Source organism: Somniosus microcephalus, chromosome 4 (genome assembly GCF_052327205.1).
Source record: "Somniosus microcephalus isolate GS21.2 chromosome 4, FLI_Smic_1.0, whole genome shotgun sequence".
Taxonomy (NCBI): Eukaryota; Metazoa; Chordata; class Chondrichthyes; order Squaliformes; family Somniosidae; genus Somniosus; species Somniosus microcephalus.
The window spans coordinates 289,977,480-289,998,917 of record NC_140990.1 but is presented as its reverse complement, the minus strand read 5'-3'; the positions used below and the strand labels follow the sequence as shown (position 1 = coordinate 289,998,917).

Below are 21,438 nucleotides of genomic sequence, written 5' to 3'. Positions count from 1 at the left end.
TCTGTAGCCTTTGCGCTGTCATAATGGAAACGCCCTTTTTAGGGTTGAATATGGATACCAACGGCTGGTGGTCTGTCAGCAGCGTAAACTTCTGGCCCTGCAGGTAATGATGAAACTTCTTTACTCCCCACACCAGGCTGAGAGCCTCCCCATCTATCTGAGCATAGTTGCGCTCAGCGGAGGTCAATGATCTGGATGCAAATGCAACTGGCCTTTCCGAGCCATTTGGCAACTTGTGTGAGAGTACTGCTCCAATACCATAAGGAGAAGCATCACAAGCTAAACGAATAGGTAGCGTTGGGTTAAAGTGAGCCAACACTTCCTCTGAGGTGATCAATGCCTTGCTTTTGCGAAAGGCCTTCTTACAGTCCTCGCTCCACTTCCATGGTACTTCTTTCTGCAAAAGAGCATTCAGCGGGTGCAGCACCGTGGATAGATTTGGCAGAAACTTATGGTAATAGTTAATCAACCCTAGGAACGACCTCAACTGGGATACATTTTCCGGAGCGGGAGCCTTCACAACAGCTTCGATCTTGTCAGGTGACTTGTGCAGCCCTCCTGGTCAATGACATGACCACAGTACGAGATCCGTTTCTGAAAGAACTCACATTTCTGGCGATTAACTCGAAGGCCATATTCCTTCAACCTGGTGAGCACCAGTTTCAAATTTGCAAGGTGTTCCTCATCGTCATCTCCTGTAATCAGGATATCGTCCAAGTAACATTGAGTGCTTGGAATTCCCTGTAATACCTGCTCCATGGCCCTCTGCCAAATTGCTGGAGCCGAAGCCACACCAAAAACCAGTCTATTATATCGATACAAGCCTCTGTGCGTGTTGATTGTGAGATACTGGCGCGACTCTTCCTCAACTTCCATCTGTAAGTACGCTTGCGCCAGGTCTATCTTGGTGAAGTGTTTCCCGCCAGACAATGAAGCAAAGATATCCTCAATCCGCGGAAGTGGATATTGCACCGTGTGAAGCACCGGATTAACTGTGATCTTGAAGTCTCCACAGATGCGGACCTTCCCCGGTTCCCCTGGCTTGTTACTCGATGAACGCTTCATGACGGGAACAATGGGCGTGGCCCACTCACTCCAGTCCACCTTAGACAGCACTCCTGAACGTTCAAGCCCTTCCAGCTCAGCTTCCACAGCAGGTCGTATCGCATAAGGTACCGGTCTGGCTTTGAAAAATTTTGGGTTTGCATGTTCTGCAATCTGGATTTTTGCCTTAATTCCTCTCAGTGTTCCCAGTCCCTGTTGGAACACCTCTTTGGCTTCATCCAATATTCTGGACAATCGTTCAGGTTTGGCATCTTTTTTCTTTCCGGAATCTACCGTTATTGCATTTAGGGAGTGCCAGTCCATATTTATTTTCCTGATCCACTCCCGTCCCAGAAGTGGTGGACCTCCCTCAGGTAGTACATATATGTCCATTCCTTGTTGTTCTTTGCCCTTGTGTACCACCTTGACTTTTATCTTTCCGATGGGGTATACTTTTTGCCCCGTGTATGTCTGCAATACTATCTCCGTCTCCCATAGGGGAATATGTGTGAATAACTTTTTGTAATCTTGCTTATTCATGACCGTCAACGCCGATCCGGTGTCCAATTCCATTTTCACCTGGACTCCTGCTATCTGAAGTGTGACCCAGATAGTTTGTCGGTCAGCTTCCTTACTCACATTGTGAATTCTCAGACTACCCAGTTCCTTGCTGTTGGAGTCTGAATCCAAATTCTGTTCATCCGAACTCTTCTCAGCCACCTTATGTACCTTTCTGCACTTTCCCTGCGGTGACTTTTTGTTGCTGGTCTTCTTTCCTGACCGGCATACTTTAGCTATGTGACCAAGCTTGCCACATTTTCTACATTCCTGGTTTTTAAACCAGCATTGGTTCTGATCATGTGTTGTCATCCCACAACGATAACATTTCGTTGTACCCAAAGCCATTTGATGTACGCTGAGTACCGCTGCCTTCAGCTGCATTTCCGCAGTGCCTCTCGCTGCGGCTTCGTGCGATGCTGCAATAGTGACAGCCTTATCAAGTGTAAGATCATTCTCTTCAAGCAGCCGCTTTTGTGTTCCTTCTTTCGACAATCCACACATGAATTTGTCTCTCAATGCCTCTGTCAGACTTTCCCCAAACTGACAGTATTTCGCTAGCTTACGCAGTTCAATTAAATACACCGTGTTGCTTTCCTCTTTCAGTTGCGTTCTCGCATAAAATTTAAATCGTTCCGCTAACATCAGCGGTGTGGGGTTCAAATGATTTTTCAGAACAGCAACAATTTTAGCGAAAGTCTGATCCGCCGGTTTAGCTGGTGATAGAAGATGCTTCAGTAGCCCGTATGTCTTTGCACCCATTGAGTTTAGTAAGGTTAGTGCTTTATCTTCATCCGATATTTTATTTGCCTTACAATATATCTCTATGCGTTCTACATACGTGGCCCAATCTTCAACATCGGGATCGAAATCGTTGATGTTACCACGCTTAGGCATCCTCGCAGTCTTCTTGAGAACAAAAAGAAATTTTTCTTTTCTTTTTTTTTTAAATGGCGGTTTCCCACGCTTGTCTTCTTCCCCCGCCTACGAAAATGGCGGCTTCCCGCGTTTGCCTTTCTCCCCCACTGGCTGTAATGGCGATTGCCGTATTGCTGCGTTCGCCCTCCCCAGCGGTTTTTGAATCGTGCCTCCCAGCCCCTCTTGCAGTCCGGTCCTTCCCCCCTGGCTGCGGCAGAGTTCTCCGCGGTTTTTTTATTTTCTCCCGCGCCTTACGCTGACCCGGTCGCTGCGCCTCGCGGCCTCGGCAGCTGCCCGGCCTTTTTCACCGGTCGCGGTCGAGCTCTCTCTCGACGCTGTTGCGTCTCCCAGCCCGCTTGCAGCCCGGTCTTTCGCACCAGCTGCGTTTACATTCACCGCGGCTCCCGTGCCTTACGCTGCCCCAGTCTCAGCGCCTCTGGCCCCGACTTCTGTCCGGCTCTTTTCCCCGGCCGTGGTCGAGTTCTCCGCCCTTAAATTCTCCGTTTTTCCCTCCCCTACTTCACAGTCAACGTTGCCGACTTGCTGCTCGTCGCTGATCGGCTTACCCACCACCGTGATAGAAGGGATGATCACTGCCTGTTGCTGATAGAAGGCTTTGTGTCAGAATTCTTCCTTTGCTCTGCAGACCCGAGTCGTTTCTCAGCAGAATGATGAGGGCGGATGCCTCCTCTCGACGCCCGTTAAACTGCCTTGGATGTATCTCTGCCGCAGGGTAAGATCGTACTCGTCGCCACTGTTAAGTCTGTGTGTTATATTGAGAATTACTACACAGACCACAAGAGTAACTTTAACAGGTCTTTACTAGTTGAAGGTCAGGGCGGAACTGCCCAATAAATCATTACACAGCACTTATATACCGGTGTGGTCACCACCGGTATTACCGTATACAGCAGCCAAGATAAAGTAGTGCAACTCTTAAAATAGTTCTCTTAAAGGTGGAACGGTTACATACACCACAAGTTATATCCCCATTTAACATAACATAATAACATATATATATACAACTTCATGCAAAACAGTTCAAAGATTCAGTCTCTGAGGAGGCCTCCTGATTCAAGTTGGATAACGCCTTTCAGGGGTCTCTGATTCTCGTTGCTGGGGTGACTCATCTAGTTGGTCTCTTATGGATTGGGACATCATCATCAGGTACATTCACTTCTGAGGTAGATGCTTCAGGTTCACTAACTTCTTTCACGGTTGTCTCTGCCATAACCATGGGTTCGACCCTTGTTCTCGATTCTACCAGTTGGTCAGCATGACGCCGTATTACATTTTCACCAATATCTACCGTGTACATCAGGGGTCCTTGTCTGGCCCGAATTGTTCCAGATTGCCATTTCTCGTTTTTATAGTCCCGGGCTAACACTGGTTGTCCTATTTCGAAACTCCGAGTGGTCTTGTTATTTATATGCTGGAACTGTTTGTTTTCAACTTCCCTCCGCACATTTGGTTTTAACAAATCCAACCTGGACCGCAACCTCCTGTTGTAGAACATCATGGCAGGACATTGGTTTGTCACTGCATGAGTGGCGTTTCGATATGCCAGTAGGAATTTGTCCACCTTGTGTTGTAGTGGAATCTGATCTTCGCTCATGGCCTTTATTGCTTTTTTAAACGTTTGTACAAATCTCTCGGCCAACCCGTTTGTAGCCGGATGATATGGGGCAGAGGTATAATGTTTCACCCCATTCTTCTTCATGAATCCCTGGAATTCTTCCGACACGAACTGCGGTCCGTTGTCTGAACATATTTGTTCTGGCAATCCATTTCTCGCTAATATCGTTCTTAACACCGCGATCGTCTTTTCCGAGGTAGTGGTAGTCATCTTAATCACTTCTGGCCATTTAGAATGTGCGTCCACCGCAATTAAAAACATGGGCCTAGAAATTCACTTGGGCGCGGGCAGCTCGCTCGCGCCCAAAAGTTAGCGCTGGGCGGGGAGGCATTAGCGCACGCCGTATATTCGTCTTCTGCACCCCAATTCGGAAGCGGGCGCTATACCAGGGTGTGCCCGCCTCCGTTTGGGGCGCTGCAACTGAATATCGGCGCGTTAGTTGCCGCAGCGCCACCCGATGCGGTGCGGCAGGCTGCGGTACTGCAGGCCTCCTCCTTCTCTTAAGGGGGAGGTGCCTGCAACGGCCGGAGCCCCGATCGCGAGTGCCGGCAAAAGAGCCCGGCACAACGGAGAAGTGCCGGGCTCCACGGAAACCAGCCGGCAATGCCGCGGGGGGGGTGGAGGAGGCCGGGGAAGGAGGTGCGGGCAGGCGGCCGCCGAAAAAGCGGCCGGCCGCACCTTCCGCTTTAAAGCGCCCCACTATGGCAGCAGGACGGGCCCGTTTTCTGGTCGCTGTTTGCGCCCGCTTTGGAGGAGGCGGCCGCAAATAAATATGGGGATCGGTGCGGTTTCGGGGCGTTACGGGCCACCGCGCACACCGATGACGTCATCGGTCCCGGCGCAGCGCTAACGGCTACCGCCGCCAATACCGCTGCACTCAATTTCCACGCTACCACCCCGCCGGCGCAAAAGACCTCTTTAGGCGCTAAGTGGGCGCAAGGCCCACTGAATTTCTAGGCCATGGAGTCCATGAAAGGACCAGCAAAGTCAATATGTACACGTTGCCATGGGGTTGAAGGCCATTCCCATGGATGCAGCGGTGCAATCGGAGGTGCATTTTGCACTTTTTGGCACCCTGAGCAGCTTTTCGTCAGCTCCTCTATCTGTTGGTCGATACCCGGCCACCACACATAAGCCCTAGCAAGGCTTTTCATCTTGATTCACCCCAGATGACCTTCATGCAGTTCCTTTAGAACTCTCTCTCTTAACTTAGGAGGAATAATCACCCTTGTTCCATACATCAATGTTCCTTGACAGACGGACAGCTGTTCTCGTCTTGCTGAGAATGCCGGTAACAGTGGATCACTATGTGCTGGCCATCCCTTCACTGTCACTTCGTAGACCCTGGACAGTGTCGGGTCGTTCCTGGTTTCTCTTTCAATACTTGCATTGGTGACTGGTAAACATTCGATGATGGTCGAGTGAAATAACTCAACAGGGTCAACCGTCGGTGCCTCCTCCTCTGTAGGTAGTGGCAGGCACGACAGCCCATCAGCATTACCATGCTGCTTTGTACCTTTGAATTCTATCTGATATTGATGTGCCCCTAGGAAAAGGGACCATCTCTGGAGTCTCTGTGCTGTCATCACCGAAACACCCTTCTTAGGGTTAAAAATGGATACCAACGGCTGGTGGTCTGTCAGAAGCATAAACTTTTGGCCCTGCAGGTAATGATTAAACTTCTTTACTCCCCACACAAGGCTGAGAGCCTTCCTATCTATCTGAGCATAATTGCGCTCAGCGGAGGTCAATGATCTGGATGCGAACGCAACTGGCCTCTCCTGGCCATTTGGCAACTTGTGTGAGAGTACTGCCCCAATACCATATGGAGAAGCATCACAAGCCAAACGAATAGGCAGCGTTGGGTTGAAGTGAGCCAACACTTCCTCTGAGGTGATCAATGCCTTGCTTTCGCGAAAGGCCTTCTTACAGTCCTCGCTCCACTTCCATGGTACTCCCTTCTGCAAAAGAGCGTTCAGCGGGTGCAGCACCGTGGATAAATTTGGCAGAAACTTATGGTAATATTTAATCAACCCTAGAAACGACCTCAATTGGGATACATTATCCGGAGCGGGAGCCTTCACAACAGCTTCGATCTTGTCAGGAGACTTATGAAGCCCCTCCTGGTCAATGACATGACCACAGTACGAGATCCGCTTCTGAAAGAATTCACATTTCTGGCGATTAACTCGAAGACCATATTCTTCCAATCTGGTGAGCACCAGTTCCAAGTTTGCAAGGTGTTCCTCGTCATCATCTCCTGTAATCAGAATATCGTCCAGGTAACATTGTGTACCTGGAATTCCCTGTAATACCTGCTCCATGGCCCTCTGCCAAATTGCTGGAGCCGATGCCACTCCAAAAACCAGTCTATTATACCGGTACAAGCCTCTATGCGTGTTGATCGTGAGATACTGGCGTGACTCTTCCTCAACTTCCATCTGTAAGTACGCCTGCGCCAGGTCTATCTTGGTGAAGTGTTTCCCGCCAGACAATGAAGCGAAGATATCCTCAATCCGTGGAAGCGGATATTGCACCGTGTGAAGCACCGGATTAACAGTGATCTTGAAATCACCACAGATGCGAACCTTCCCCGGTTCCCCCGGCTTGTTGCTCGATGAACGCTTCATGACTGGGACAATGGGCGTGGCCCACTCACTCCAGTCTACCTTAGACAGTACTCCTGAACGTTCTAGCCCTTCCAGCTCAGCTTCCACAGCAGGTCGTATTGCATAAGGTACCGGTCTGGGTTTGAAAAATTTCGGGTTTGCATGTTCTTCAATTTTGATGTTTGCCGTAATTCCTCTCAGTGTTCCCAGTCCTTGTTGGAACACCTCTTTAGCATCGTCCAATATTCTGGACAATCGTTTAGGTTTGACATCTTTTGTACCGGAATCTACCGTTAGTGCTTTTAAGGAATGCCAGCCCATATTTATTTTCCTAATCCACTCCCGTCCCAGTAGTGGTGGACCTCCCTCAGGTAGCACATATAAGTCCATTCCTCGGCTTTCTTTGCCCTTGTGGACCACCTTTACCTCTAGCTTCCCGATGGGGTATACTCTTTGCCCCGTGTATGTTTTCAATACAATCTCCGTATCCCGTAGGGGAATATGTGGGAATAACCTTTTGTAATCTTTCTTATTCATGACCATCAATGCCGATCCAGTGTCCAATTCCATCTTCACTTGGACTCCTGCTATCTGAAGTGTGACCCAAATTGTTTGGAGGTCTGCTTCCTTACCAACATTGTGTACTCTTAGACTACCCAGTTCATTACTGCTGGCATCTGAATCTGACTTCTGTTCGTTCGAACTGTTCTCTGTCACCTTGTGTACCTTTTTGTACTTTTCCTGCGGTGACTTTTTGTTGCTGGTCTTCTTTCCTGACCGGTATACTTTAGCTATGTGACCAAGCCTGCCACATTTTCTGCATTCCTGATTTTTGAACCAGCACTGGTTCTGATCGTGTGTTGTCTTTCCACAACGATAACATTTTACTGTACTCAAGACCATTTGATTGGTACAGAGTTCCGGTGACCGTAGCTGCATTTCCGCAGTGCCTCTTGCTGCGGCTTCTTGCGATGCTGCAATAGTGACAGCTTTATCAAGCGTAAGATCATTCTCTTCAAGCAGTCGCTTTTGTGTTCCTCCTTTTAACAATCCACACACAAATTTATCTCTCAGCGCATCTGCTAGCCCTGTCCCAAACTAACAGTACTTCGATAGCTTACGTAGTTCAATTAAAAATTCAGCGTTGCTTTCGTCTTTCAACTGCGTTCTTCTGTAAAATTTAAATCGTTCCGCTATCATCAGCGGCGTGGGGTTTAAATGATTTTTCAGGACAGTAACAATATTCGCGAAGGTCTGATCCGCCGGTTTAATTGGTGATAGAAGGTGCTTCAATAGCCCGTATGTCTTCGCCCCCATTGAGCTTAATAAGGTTAATGCCTTCTCATCATCTGGTACCTTATTTGCTTTACAATAAACTTCCATGCGTTCTACATACGTGGTCCAATCTTCGACATCACTATCAAAGGTATTAATGCTCCCATGTTTAGGCATCCTTGCAAGTTTAAAAAAATTTTTTTTTTTAAATGGCGGCTTCCCGCACTTGTCTTCTTCCCCCGTCTACTAAAATGGCGGCTTCCCGCGCTTGGCGGTCTTTCCCGCGCTCGTCTTCTTCCCCCGCCGACTACAATGGCGGATTCCCGCGTTTGCCTTCTTCCCCCGCTGGCTGCAATGGCGATTGCCTTGCTGCTGCCGTTCTCGCCTCCCCAGCGGTTCTCACTCCCCGACGCTGCTTTGCCTTGCAGCCCCGCTTGCAGCCCGGTCCTTTACACCGGCTGCGTTTGAATTCTCCGCGGCTCTCGTGCCTTAAGCTTCTCAACTCCCCGACGCTGTTTTGTCTCGCAGCCCTGCTCGCAGCCCGGTCCTGTACACCGGCTGCGTTTGAGTTCTCCGCGGCTCTCAAGCCTTAAGCTGCCCCAGTCGCTGCGCCTCTCGGCCTCGATTGCAGCCCGGCCCTTTCTACCGGCCGTGGTCGAGCTCTCCACCCTTATTCCTCCATTTTCCCTCCCCTACTCCACAGTCAACGCGGCCGACTTTCTGCTCGTGTCGCTGATCGGCTTACCCACCACCGTGGTAGAAGGGATGAACACTGCCTGTCGCTGATGGAGGGCTTCGTGGTCAGAATTCTTTTTCTTTTTAACCCGGGTTCTCGATGCCTCCCGTGCGATGGTGCTCAGCAGGATGATGAGGGCGGATGCCTCTTCTCGACGCCTGTTTTGAGGATGAAGCTGCCTTGGATGTAAATTTGCCGCAGGGTAAGATCGGACTCGTCGCCACTGTTGAGTCTGTATGTCCCAGTTAGGTTTAGGATCAATCACTGGACACAGACAACAAGAATAACTTTTAACAGGTCTTTACTATTCGAAGGTCAGGGCTGAACTGCCCAGCAAATCCTTGCACAACACTTATATACCAGTGTGGTCACCACCGACATTACAGTATTACAGTATACAGCAGCCAAGAGAAAGTAGTACATCTCTTAAGGTAGTTCTCTTAAGGTGGAACAGGTTACATACACCACAGGTAAGCTTCTAGATGCATTAATACAGGGTGCAATTAGTGCTCACTTAGAAAGACATGTGTTAATTAAGGACAACTAACATGAATTTGTAAAAAGCAAATTGTGTGTGACAAATTTAATAGAGTTCTTTGAGCAAATGACAGTGTGTATTGATAAAGAAAATGTCATGGATGTTGTACCTATGAATTTTCAAAAGACGTTTGATAAGGTGCGGCAAAGGAGGCTTGTTGATAAATTTAAGAAACACGATATTAAAGGAAGTGTGGCAACATGGATTGGAACTGGATAAACGGTACAAAATAGACAGTAGTCATCAATGGATGTTTTTCAGACTGGAGAAATATAAACAATGGTGTCTCCCAGGGGTCAGTGTTGGGACCAAAGCAAAATACTGCGGATGCTGGAAATGTGAAATAAAAACAGAAGATGCTGGAAATACTCAGCAGGTCAGATAGCATCTGTGGAGAGAGTAACAGAGTTAATGGCCGTGATGTTGTAAATAGATGCGGCTTTGGAGCGGGTCAGCTGGTTTCCGGCTTCCAGTCCCGCCCCCAACTGCATCCGGCCAACGCACGTGATTTTACATTGATTGGCCTTGTTAAGCCCGCCCTGCGGGCTTGCCGGCCAATTAAGAGAAAGCCGGTCAGATGACATCATTTGATGATGCGTCATCTGCTGGTTTTCTTAAAGGGACCACACACAATTTTTCTTTGACAGCTCATTTCTCAGTGTTTGACAGCATTGAGGTGCTGCAAACACTGACAATCATTGTACAAAGGTGAGCTCTTGCACCCAGGCTCTCCAGTGACTCCCTCCTTAGGCCAGAACAGATGGCAGCTGCAGGTGAGGTTACAGAAGCGATCTGTCACTGGTGAGATAGTTTCTCCCAATGAGGTGGCACTAGACAGCCAATTCAAACCTTGTTACTTACAGAAAAGTGTAAATGCATTAAAAATTATTTTCCCAACATTCTCTTACCTCTGAAACTTACGAGTGCACCATTGGATCCTTCACACCACTTCTGCAGCTGTCATCAATGCCTAAACATTACAGCAGACTCACAACACGCCACACTTACCTGGCGTGGTGTCTGGACATCGGGGAACCCGAGGCAGAAGCGACAAAATTGAAAAAGAGCCTGTTAACAAGTATCAAGTACCTGTTAACAGCCAAGTAAGTGGCTATAATCCTCTTCCCGCTGCTAGGTGTCGGGTCCATGCGCAAATCGGGGACCCGACACTTGGGAAGGCTGATTGGAGGCGGGTTGACAGTGGGGTTCCTACCCGCTGTCAATCTTTGTGATTTTGACAACGGTCCCGCCTCCAATCCCGCACTCTGTGGACCGGCAAAATTCCAGCCAATGTTTCAGGTCAATGACCTTTCGTCAAAACGTTAACTCTGTTTCTCTCTGCACAGTTGCTGCCTGACCTGCTGAGTATTTCCAGCATTTTCTGTCAGTGTTGGGACCATTGCTCTTAATTTGTAAATGATTTCAGGAGGACATGGGTTAGTAAACTGGACAGGTAAATGTCAGATGAAACTTAATATGGAGAAATGTTAAGTGATACATTTTTGGAGAGAGACTAAGGACTGGATATATACACTAAATGTTAAAACTTTACAAAGAAGTAGAGGAGCAAAAGGATTTAACGGTTTAGATACACAACCCTTTAAAAATGGGAGGGTAAGTTGATAAAGCTGCTTTTTTTTAAAAAAGCATATAGGATGAAGGATCCAAGGTTTTATAAATAACAGTATAGAATACAAAAGCACGGAGATAATGCTAAACCTATACAAGTCATTATTTAGGCCGCAGTGAGAATATTGTATCCCGTTTTGGATGCCTTACCGAAGAATACTTGTCAAGGTCATGGAGAGGATGCAGAAGAGTTTTGTTAAGGTAATACCAGGGATAAGGGGCTTTAGTTCTCAGGAGAGACGAGAGAAACTAAGGGTCTTTTTATTGGCAAAAAGTAGGTTAAGAGGAGATCTGATAGAAGTATTTCATGATTGAGGATTTTGATAAGGTCAATCAGGAAAAACTATTTCTACTGGTTGGTGAGTCAGTAACTAGAGGCCATCAATTTAACATTTTCACAAAAAGAGCAAAGGGAGAGTTTAGGCTTTTTTATGAAGAGGGTTGTTCGGACTTGGAATACCCAACCAGAAACAATGGTGAAAGCAGAAACCATAACAGCTTTTAAAAGGAAAATTGAAGCATATTTGGAATATATAGAGTATAGGGAAAGGACAGGGGAATAGGAGCCTTCAGAGAGTCAGCAGAGGCACAATGGGCTGAATGGCCCCTTTCTATGCTATAAAATTCTATATTCTTACCCTGGAATGTACCTGCGCAGTAATTTATTCATGCCCATTGTTGATGGAGAACTAGAATCATAAAATCATAGAATGGTTACAGCACAGAAGGAAGCCATTCGGCTCGTCGAGCCCGTGCCGGCTCTCTGCAAGAGCACTTCAGCTAGTTCCACTCCCCCGCCCTTTCCCCGTAGCCTTGCAAATTTTTTTCCTTCAGATACTTATCCGATTCCCTTTTGAAAGCCATGATTGAATCTGCCTCCACCACCCTTTCAGGCAGTGCATTCCAGATACTAACCACTCGCTGCGTAAAAAAGTTTTCCTCATGTCACCTTTGGTTCTTCTGCCAATCACCTTAAACCTGAGTCCTCTGGTTCTCGACCCTTCCGCCAATGGGAACAGTTTCTCTCTACCTAGTCTGTCTAGACCCCTCATGATTTTGAACACCTCTATCAAATCTCCTCTCAACCTTCTCTGCTCTAAGGAGAACTGTCTTGTTTTGCACACTTTGTACAAAAATAATAAATTGCAGGACAATGGAGTATTACAGTTTAACTCTTTTATGAAGCATTAGGTCTGTTGATTTTACTCATACAGCATAGTGGGGACAAGATGGAGTTAGGACCCCTAGCCTGGGTCTTCCAAAACAATAGCAGTCCTTACAGATGCCTGCAGGCCAATGACAACACAGCATGTGATCACATGTGAATATAATAGGTATTCCTTACAGATGCCTGCGGGCCAATGATAATTCAATATGCAAATGTTACAGAACAACCCAAGCTCCTCCAGTCTATCCACATAACTGAAGTCCCTCATTCCTGGAACCATTCTCATAAATCTTTTCTGCACCCTCTCTAAGGCCTTCACATCCCTCCTAAAGTGTGGTGCCCAGAATTGGACACAATACTCCAGTTGAGGCCGAACCAGTGTTTTATTAAGGTTCATCATAACTTCCTTGCTTTTGTACTCTATGCCTCTATTTATGAAGCCCAGGATCCCGTATGCTTTTTAACCACTTTTTCAACTTGCCCTGCCACCTTCAACAATTTGTGCACATATACCCCCAGGCCTCCTTTAGCATTGCACCCTTTTATATTGTCACTCCTCGTTCTTCTTACCAAAATGTATCACTTCGCACTTTTCTGCATTAAATTTCATCTGTCATGTGTCCGCCCATTCCACCAGCCTGACAATGTCTTCTTGAAGTCTATCACTATCCTCCTCACTGTTCACTATACTTCCAAGTTTTGTGTCATCTGCATATTTTGAAATTGTGCCCTGTACACCCAAGTCCAAGTCATTAATATATATCAAGAAAAGCAGTGGTCCTAGTACCGACCCCTGGGAACACCACTGTATACCTACCTCCAGTCCGAAAAACAACCATTCACCACTACTCTCTGTTTCCTGTCACTTAGCCAATTTCGTATCCACTGTCCCTTTTATTCCATGGGCTTCAACTTTGCTTCCGCCCACCTTTTGTTTGCATGCCTGATCCTGGCCCTGGCCCACTTCCCAAGGTCAGGGAAAATGAAATGTTTTGGATAGGTGCCCATGTCATTTACGGTGCAGCTGGGGCATCTGATTCGCTAGGGGAAGTAAAACATTGCAGCACTTTGCTGCAGTGTAGGATGGCCAGCTATGCCAGTCAAAGATTCTTATAGAATTTAAAATGCTGCCAAGTTTTGAATTTGGCTGTTTCCCTACTGCAATGATCGCTCTGCAATAGATTGCAGTAAGGGAAACCACCCATTTAAAATTTGACCTTACTCCCTTGCCCTGAGATGTTTATCAGCACTGGTTGACAGGGTCTCATAGGTGTCCCTGGCGCCCACCATTGCTGCAATATAACTGACAGGAAATGTAATGCAGGATGTATTACCCTCATGCGTGGTGTCATAGTACATCCACCCAAACGTGGGTACACAAAGTATGCACCTGCTCCCACTTCAAGTGGAAATTGTGATGGGCAGAAAAAGGGGCAAAGGCCTGTCATAACTGTAACACCTCACAGTCTGCCCTTGTGTTCCCAGAATTTTGAGCCTTTTATATCTTGTGACTAAGACTAGACAAAAATGTTTCAGTTTTGGCACAAGTACTTACCCTAGAGTTTACTGCACACAATAATAAGTTTATTTCTATATCCTGTAAACTGTAAGTACAGATAGACTGAGGTGTTACAGATGTACTGAGCGAAGATTAGTGGATGCTACTTATTGTTTTCACTACTCCTTTGGCATCTTGGAGTCCTTGGAAACCTTTTGGTCATTTCAGTTAAAATATAGAAACATAGAAACAGATAGGAGCAGGAGTAGGCCATTCGGCCCCTCGAGCCTGCTCCACCATTCAATGAGATCATGGCTGATCATCCAAATTCAGTACCCGGTCCCTGCTTTCTCCCCATACCCCTTGATCCCTTTAGCCTTAAGAAATATATCCAACTCCTTCTTGAATATATTTAATGTATTGGCCTCTACTGCCTTCTGTGGTAGAGAATTCCACAGGTTCACCACTCTCTGGGTGAAGAAATTCCTCCTCATTTCTGTCCTAAATGGCCTACCCCTTATCCTTAGACTGTGACCCTTGGTTCTGAACTCCCCGACCATCAGGAACATCCTTCCTGCATCTAGCCTGTCCAGTCCTGTCAGAATTTTATAAGTTTCGATGAGATCCCCTCTCATTCTTCTAAACGCCAGCGAGTACAAGCCCAATCGACCCAATCTCTCCTCATACGTCATTCCTGCCATCCCAGGTATCAGCCTGGTGAATCTTCGCTGAACTCCTTCCATGGCAAGAACATCCTTCCTCAGATAAGGTGACCAAAACTGCACACAATACTCAAGATGTGGTCTCACCAAGGCCCTGTATAACTGCAGCAAGACATCCTTGTTCCTGTACTCAAACCCTCTCGCTACGAAGGCCAACATACCATAAAATGGATCGTAGTTTGCTAAGCAATGGAAAAGAAAAATAATGGTGGTTTATTTTTATTTTGCAGAGCATCAACAACTTTTTACCGATTTTGGTTTTTAGCTTAGACTTTTCACGATGCGCTGTTTCAGCTGTAGGCAGCACGGAGCATTACAGTGCTGCACTCACTGGAATTGTAAAAGGTATGTGACGATTCCTCAACTTCTGGGCCCTGGGCACCAAGGTCATTCAGGGCTCCTCCGCACCCAGATTATATCACATTATATGATGCTTAAATTAAACTGATCCAGTTTTCTGCATTCTGGCGAGTTTTGCTGGCTCCCCATATTTGACTCGGGCCCCTGGGCACAGGCAGTTTGATCCTTTGTGTACAAGTAAGAATCCAATAAATATCAATCCTAAGCAAAAAAGTTTCATTTTTGTCTTCACATCATTAGTATGTATTATAGTGTATTTCATAGTTCATAGTGTTGAGTGCTCAATTTGTAACATTCATTCTTCTCATTGGCAGCTGTGAATATTAATAAGGTGCTCGTTGTTGGCTGTGATGCCAATCACTTTTTGGACAGTTTACCACTGTATTACCAAACAAGCAACTCCGATAAAGAAAGGTACAAGTATTTAAATTATAAAATACTTAAAACCCGTATGACCGTGTTGCAATTGCTATGTAAATAAGAGATGAGTTCAAGGAAAATTTGAAAAACCTTCTAATTTAGTCAACGTTAAGTGAAAATGTTTTTAAATGTGCATCATATATTTATATAGTTTATTTAGGAGAAATATTTCTGTGATTGATTCACAGCATTCCTGGTGAAGAAATTCTGTTTAAAAAGTTGTGTGAAAACTAGTTGGGCCTAGACATGAGATTGTGCCCAGATTGGCTGCCTCCACCCCGACTTCAGCCTATCTCCTGCTGAAACACTCATCCATGCCTTTGTAACCTCCAGACTCAACTATTCCAGTACTCTCCTGGCCATCCTCTCATCCTCCAGTCTCCATAGACTTCAGCCCATCCAAAGCTCTGCTGCCTGTAACCTATCCTACACCAAGTGCCACTCACCCATCACCCTGTTCTCTCTGATTGATCCCTGGTAACAACGTTCCTCGTAAGGTGCGTGGGCGCACATTGATCGGGAGGTCCTGCACAGGCCGCTCACCAACTGTGGCCGCTGGAAAAGATACTGCGCATGCTCGGCCACACAGTAAATTTAAAGTGAACATTGCCTGGTACCCCATGTTTTAAATTTAAAATTCTCATCCTTGTGTTTAAATCCCTCCATGTCCTCGTCCTTCCCTCTCTCAATAGCCTCCTCCAGCCCTCCAACCACCCCGCCAAACTTGATCTGACTTTGGCATCTTGTGCATCTTTCCCTTCCTTCACCTCACCATTGGTGGCTATGTCTTCAGCTAAGTAGGCCCCATGCTCTGGGGTTCTCTCACAAAACCTCATCACCTGTCTACCTCCATGTACTTCTTTAAGACCCTCCATAAAAGCAGCGCTGACCAACCCTTCCTAATGGCTCCTTCTTTGGCGCAGCATCCATTTTTATTCTTATGTCTCTATGGAGAACTTTGGGACGTTTTTCTACAATAAAGATGCTTTATAAATGCAAGCTGTTGTTGTTTCAAGAATTCTATCTTTAACCCATTAAGGGCCTCCAGCTTCCATCATCAGACCTACTGGCTGCCACTCTGATTTTCCTACTGGAAGTTGGGGCAGGCACATCTGTTGCACACATATAGGCATTGGTTGCCCACTCAAACATTTAAATGACCCCCACCCTGTGATTTGGGACAGGGTCAAAGTTCCTGCTTGTAGGTGGCCAGGAGTCTGGAAGAGGAGCAGCGACCTTGAAATTTCAGGCCCTAAATCTTCCATGCCTTCTGTTCCAACTCTAGACCATTATCTTCATTACTAAGAGATGTTCTCCAACAATAACTGCACGACTAGATGTTTGTCTGGGTCTTTTTTGGTAGTGAGATTTTATTTATCAGTACTTCACTGACATTCAGACTAAAACATTTATGTTCAACATTTTGAAATAATGTAATTTCTAAAGTGTTTTAACCATTTTTATTTAATGTTTTCAGTATCTTTTCTCCAGTGGAAGAAGGAAGCAAACTTCAGCTTGCGGAAAGTAACAGTGAAGTTCAGCATCAGAGAGCATCTCTCCTTTCATCCTATCAAACTGTGTGGCAGAAGTTTTCAAAACAATCAGAGGCAGAGAGGGACTCCTTCCTGTACGGTACTTTCCCCAGTGGTTTTCTTTGGAGCACAGCTACTGCCTCATTTAAAATTGAGGGAGGCTGGGCAGAACAGGGGAAAGGAGAAAGCATTTGGGACAGGTTTGCACATGATGGAAATATAGAAAAAAAACAGACTGCAGATGTTGCCTGTGATAGCTTCAATAAAATTGATTATGATGTTTATTTAATGAGAGGTTTACGATCTAACTCTTATAAGTTCTCCTTGTCATGGCCTAGAATTTTCCCTACTGGCTATCATGCCAAACTGAACCAAGATGGAATAGACTATTACAATAAATTGATTGACAGTCTGCTGGAGTCCAACATTCAACCAATGGTGACACTGTACCACTGGGATCTTCCTCAAGCTCTACAAGATATTGGTGGATGGCAGAATGAGGGTATAATAGATGCGTTTACGGACTATGCAGATTTTTGTTTTGCTACCTTTGGAGACCGTGTGAAGTACTGGATCACATTTAACGAGCCCTGGGTAGTTAGTTATGCTGGATATGGCACAGGACAGCATGCGCCTGGAATCAGTAATCCAACTACTGCATCCTACAAGGTGGCCCATTCCATAATCAAGGCCCATGCTGGGGCTTGGCACATCTATGACGAAAACTACCGTTCTCAGCAACATGGTCAAGTCGGAATTGCATTAAATTCAGACTGGGCTGAACCTAGTTCCCCTGATAATCCAGAAGATGTTTTAACAGCTGAGCGATACCTGCAATTTATGCTGGGCTGGTTTGCTCATCCTATCTTTGTTAATGGTGACTATCCAGAGGTCTTAAAAACCCAGATAAAAAAATATAATGACGAATGTGCTTCTGCTCCTGTCCAACTTCCATCATTTACAGAAAAGGAAAAACAATACATAAATGGAACTTCAGATTTTTTTGGTCTCAGTCACTATACGTCTCGGCTAATCAGTTCTACCATTAATAAAACATGTGTTTCAAACTACAATCGTATTGGGGACTTTTCTCCGCAGTTACACGCAGCATGGCGCCCGACTGTATCTCCATGGATATATATCGTGCCTTGGGGCTTGCGAAGGTTGTTAAATTTTGTTACCCATGAATATACAAGTACCAACATTCCAATTTACATAACCGGACATGGAGTGCCAACAGAATATACTGGTAGTGATTCCATAAATGACACCGTAAGGATAGAGAATTCTGCTGCCTATATTAATGAGGTGCTGAAGGGTAAGTTTATATTATCTGTGCGGTTAAAGAAATTGTCAAAATAAAAATGAAAGTAATAATTAATTATCCATAGATTACAGATCCGGTCTTTTCTGGCTTTAGTAGTGTCTGATACTACATCAATGGATATCAACAACAACAATATAGCCCGTTTGGTTAAACAAAAAAAGCACGACCGTGAGCCTTGTGTTGCAAGTTCAGGCCTAGTGTTGACACACATGATATGTACAAATAATCTACTAATGCATATCCATCTGTTCATTCAGTACTAAAACAGAATGTTCTCACTTATTTTAAAAGTGTAGTAATCCTCAATTATTTTTTCATTTGAATCTACATCCTTCCACTCGATGGTGCATTGTTTCTTATGACCACAGTATTGCAACCACATAATCCAGTCAGTCCTCGCTCGTTGCAGGTCTTTGCTTGATCAGGTAGGATCACACCACGATAGTACACTTATCACCGTACCATGGCATTGCCAAGAAAACAGCCACAGCCTTCTCAACATGCCCACAATCAAAATGGTATATCTGAATTTTGATGGAATAATATTATTGCCAACAATGCCAATTAAAGTATACTATTTTAAGATTCTATTTTCAGTTTTATATTAAATTACTAATGGCTCAAAGAGCCCACATTCTGGTTTGCTAATTTTGTGTTTATTCTTCCATAACCTAATCTGTTATTCCTGCCATAATTCCCCTAAACTGTTTTAATTAATGAGAAAAATACATATTTTCTACACAAAGTTCAAACAAATGGTAAATTGCTATTTATATTAAGATTTGAGAGAAATTGAATAAAATACATTTTCTTGGATATGCTGCAGAAATGCTGCTGAGGTTTCATGAATTGCTGCTGGTTAAAAAAAAACTCTCAAGAACTGAGAACTGTGAAGAGTTTGGCAAGAAGATTAGAATATAAATTACGTGAGAGAAATACAGAGTTAATGGTATTTTAATGGTTTGTTTCTTAGGAATCCATTTTGTGATGGAGTATTTTTGCAAAGTTAATTGGGAGCTAAAAAGTAAAACTTGCTGCAAAGTTGGGTATTGACTTTTACACTACTTGATTGATAGTCTCACACTGCTTAGTTACGTATATTTGCTGCAAAACATAACTAACACCACCTTCATTTTCCCTCACCAGCTTTCATTGTGGATCAGGTTGATGTGAGGGCATTTACACTATGGTCACTAATGGACAGTTTTGAAGGTCCACAAGGGTACAGCCATAGATTTGGACTCCATTTTGTGAATTTTGAAGATTCTAACAGACCCAGAACGCCAAAGGAATCTGCATACTTTTACACACAGATAATTGAGAATAATGGTTTTGTTAACAGTTCCTCAAACAATTTAATTCAGACCTTTATTCCCAACAATAATGGTAAAAGATTGACTGCTTTGCCAGCATCTGAAGTGCCCTCAAAGGCTAAGGTGGTGTGGGAGAAGTTTTCAAGTCAGGAAGTTATGGAAAGGGACAAGTTCTTGTATGCCACATTCCCAGAAGGATTTGTATGGAGTGTATCCACTTCAGCTTATCAGATTGAAGGAGGGTGGAATGCTGATGGGAAAGGCCCCAGTATCTGGGACAATTTCACTCATTTACCTAATATGGTCCAGAATGGCGATACAGGAGATGTTGCATGTGATAGTTACAACAAAATTGATGAAGATCTTTACATGCTTCGCGCATTGAGAGTTAAAAACTACCACTTTTCTATTTCATGGTCTCGTATTTTCCCTAATGGGAGAACTGTGACACTGAACCCTCCAGGTGTTGATTATTATAACAAACTAATTGATGGTCTTCTTGCAAGCAACATAACACCAATGGTAACACTTTACCACTGGGATCTACCTCAAGCACTTCAAGATATTGGTGGCTGGGAGAATGAAGAACTGATTGACTTGTTTAATGCATATGCCGATTACTGCTTCACAACTTTTGGAGATAGGGTTAAGTTCTGGATAACATTTAATGAACCCTCTGTATTCAGCTGGGAAGGATACGGCACAGCTTCCGTTCCCACTGCTTTTAAAAAACCAGGTGAACTTCCATACATAGTGGCACATGTATTGCTGAAAGCCCATGCCAGAGCCTTTCACACATATGATGATAAATACAGGAGCACACAGAAAGGTTTAATTTCTATCAGCCTTAATGTAGACTGGGTGGAACCAAAGATAACTAATAACCTCAGAGATGTGGCTGCGGCTGATCGCTACCTGCAGTTTATGTTGGGCTGGTTTGCACACCCCATTTTTAAAAATGGTGATTATCCCGAGGCTATGAAATGGCAGGTTGGAAACAAAAGTGAACTGCAACGTCTCTCGACTCCAAGGCTTCCTCAGTTTACAGAGAAAGAGAAAACTTTTATCCATGGCACTGCCGATGTTTTTTGTCTCAATACGTACACCACAAGACTTGTACGTCATCATATCAGCAAACTCAAATCTTTTTCTTATGAATATGACAGAGATACAGCTGAAGAGTTTGCCTCAAGTTGGCCAACTTCAGCTGCTAAGAATGTTCGAGCTGTAGCTTGGGGCCTGAGGAGACTACTGAACTGGATCAAAGAGGAATACAACAATCCCCCCATTTACATAACTGAAAATGGGGTAGCTACAAAATCTACTTCCGGTGTGGATGACACAGACAGAATATTCTACCACAAGACTTATATCAATGAGGCTCTGAAAGGTTATTTTGTTTCTGTTTTTTCTGCTACAAACTAATTGAGGGCATTTGCAACAAATTCCAACTTTTAAACTAATTAGAAACATAGAAACATAGAAGATAGGAGCAGGAGTAGGCCATTCGGCCCCTCGAGCCTGCTCCGCCATTTAATGAGATCATGGCTGATCATTCAAATTCAGTACCCTGTCTTTGCTTTCTCCCCATATCCCTTGATCCCCTTAGCCTTAAGAAATATATCTAACTCCTTCTTGAATATATTTAATGAATTGGCCTCAACTGTCTTCTGTGGTAGAGAATTCCACAGGTTCACCACTCTCTGGGTGAAGAAATTCCTCCACATCTCAGTCCTAAGTGGCTTACCCCTTATCCTTAGGCTGTGACACCTGGTTCTGGACTCCCTCGCCATCGGGAACATCCTTCCTGCATCTAGTCTGTCCAGTCCTGTTAGAATTTTATAAGTTTCAATGAGATCCCCTCTCATTCTTCTAAACTCTAGTGAATATAAGCCTAATTGACCCAATCTCTCTTCATACGTCATTCCTGCCATTCCAAATTACTTTGAGTGCCCTTGTCTGACAAAATTATACAGAAATATCTGGATTTCTTTAGGAAGCAGTAACTTCTAGTTGCTTTTTTTAATAGTTTGGTAAATTTTAAATCATTTCAATTTTAATTACAATGCTAATATGTATTTCTATTGATGTTCTTGAATTTACAATGCATACCGCAATATACAAATTATGGAACCATAAAGTGCAGAGAAAAATT

At 44.8% G+C, this 21,438-nt stretch overlaps 1 protein-coding gene across 1 annotated transcript in view; it reads left to right on the top strand.

Annotated features, from left to right (window-relative positions):
- The window catches only part of LOC147120541 (lactase/phlorizin hydrolase-like), a 164,240-nt gene that overhangs the window by 80,288 nt on the left and 62,514 nt on the right, over positions 1–21,438 (top strand). Inside the window, exons 5-8 of the mRNA XM_085984232.1 lie at positions 14,562–14,676; positions 15,006–15,105; positions 16,589–17,961; positions 19,117–20,673. Coding sequence (XP_085840358.1) covers positions 14,562–14,676; positions 15,006–15,105; positions 16,589–17,961; positions 19,117–20,673 — 3,145 coding nt within the window. The remainder of the gene's footprint in view (positions 1–14,561; positions 14,677–15,005; positions 15,106–16,588; positions 17,962–19,116; positions 20,674–21,438) is intronic.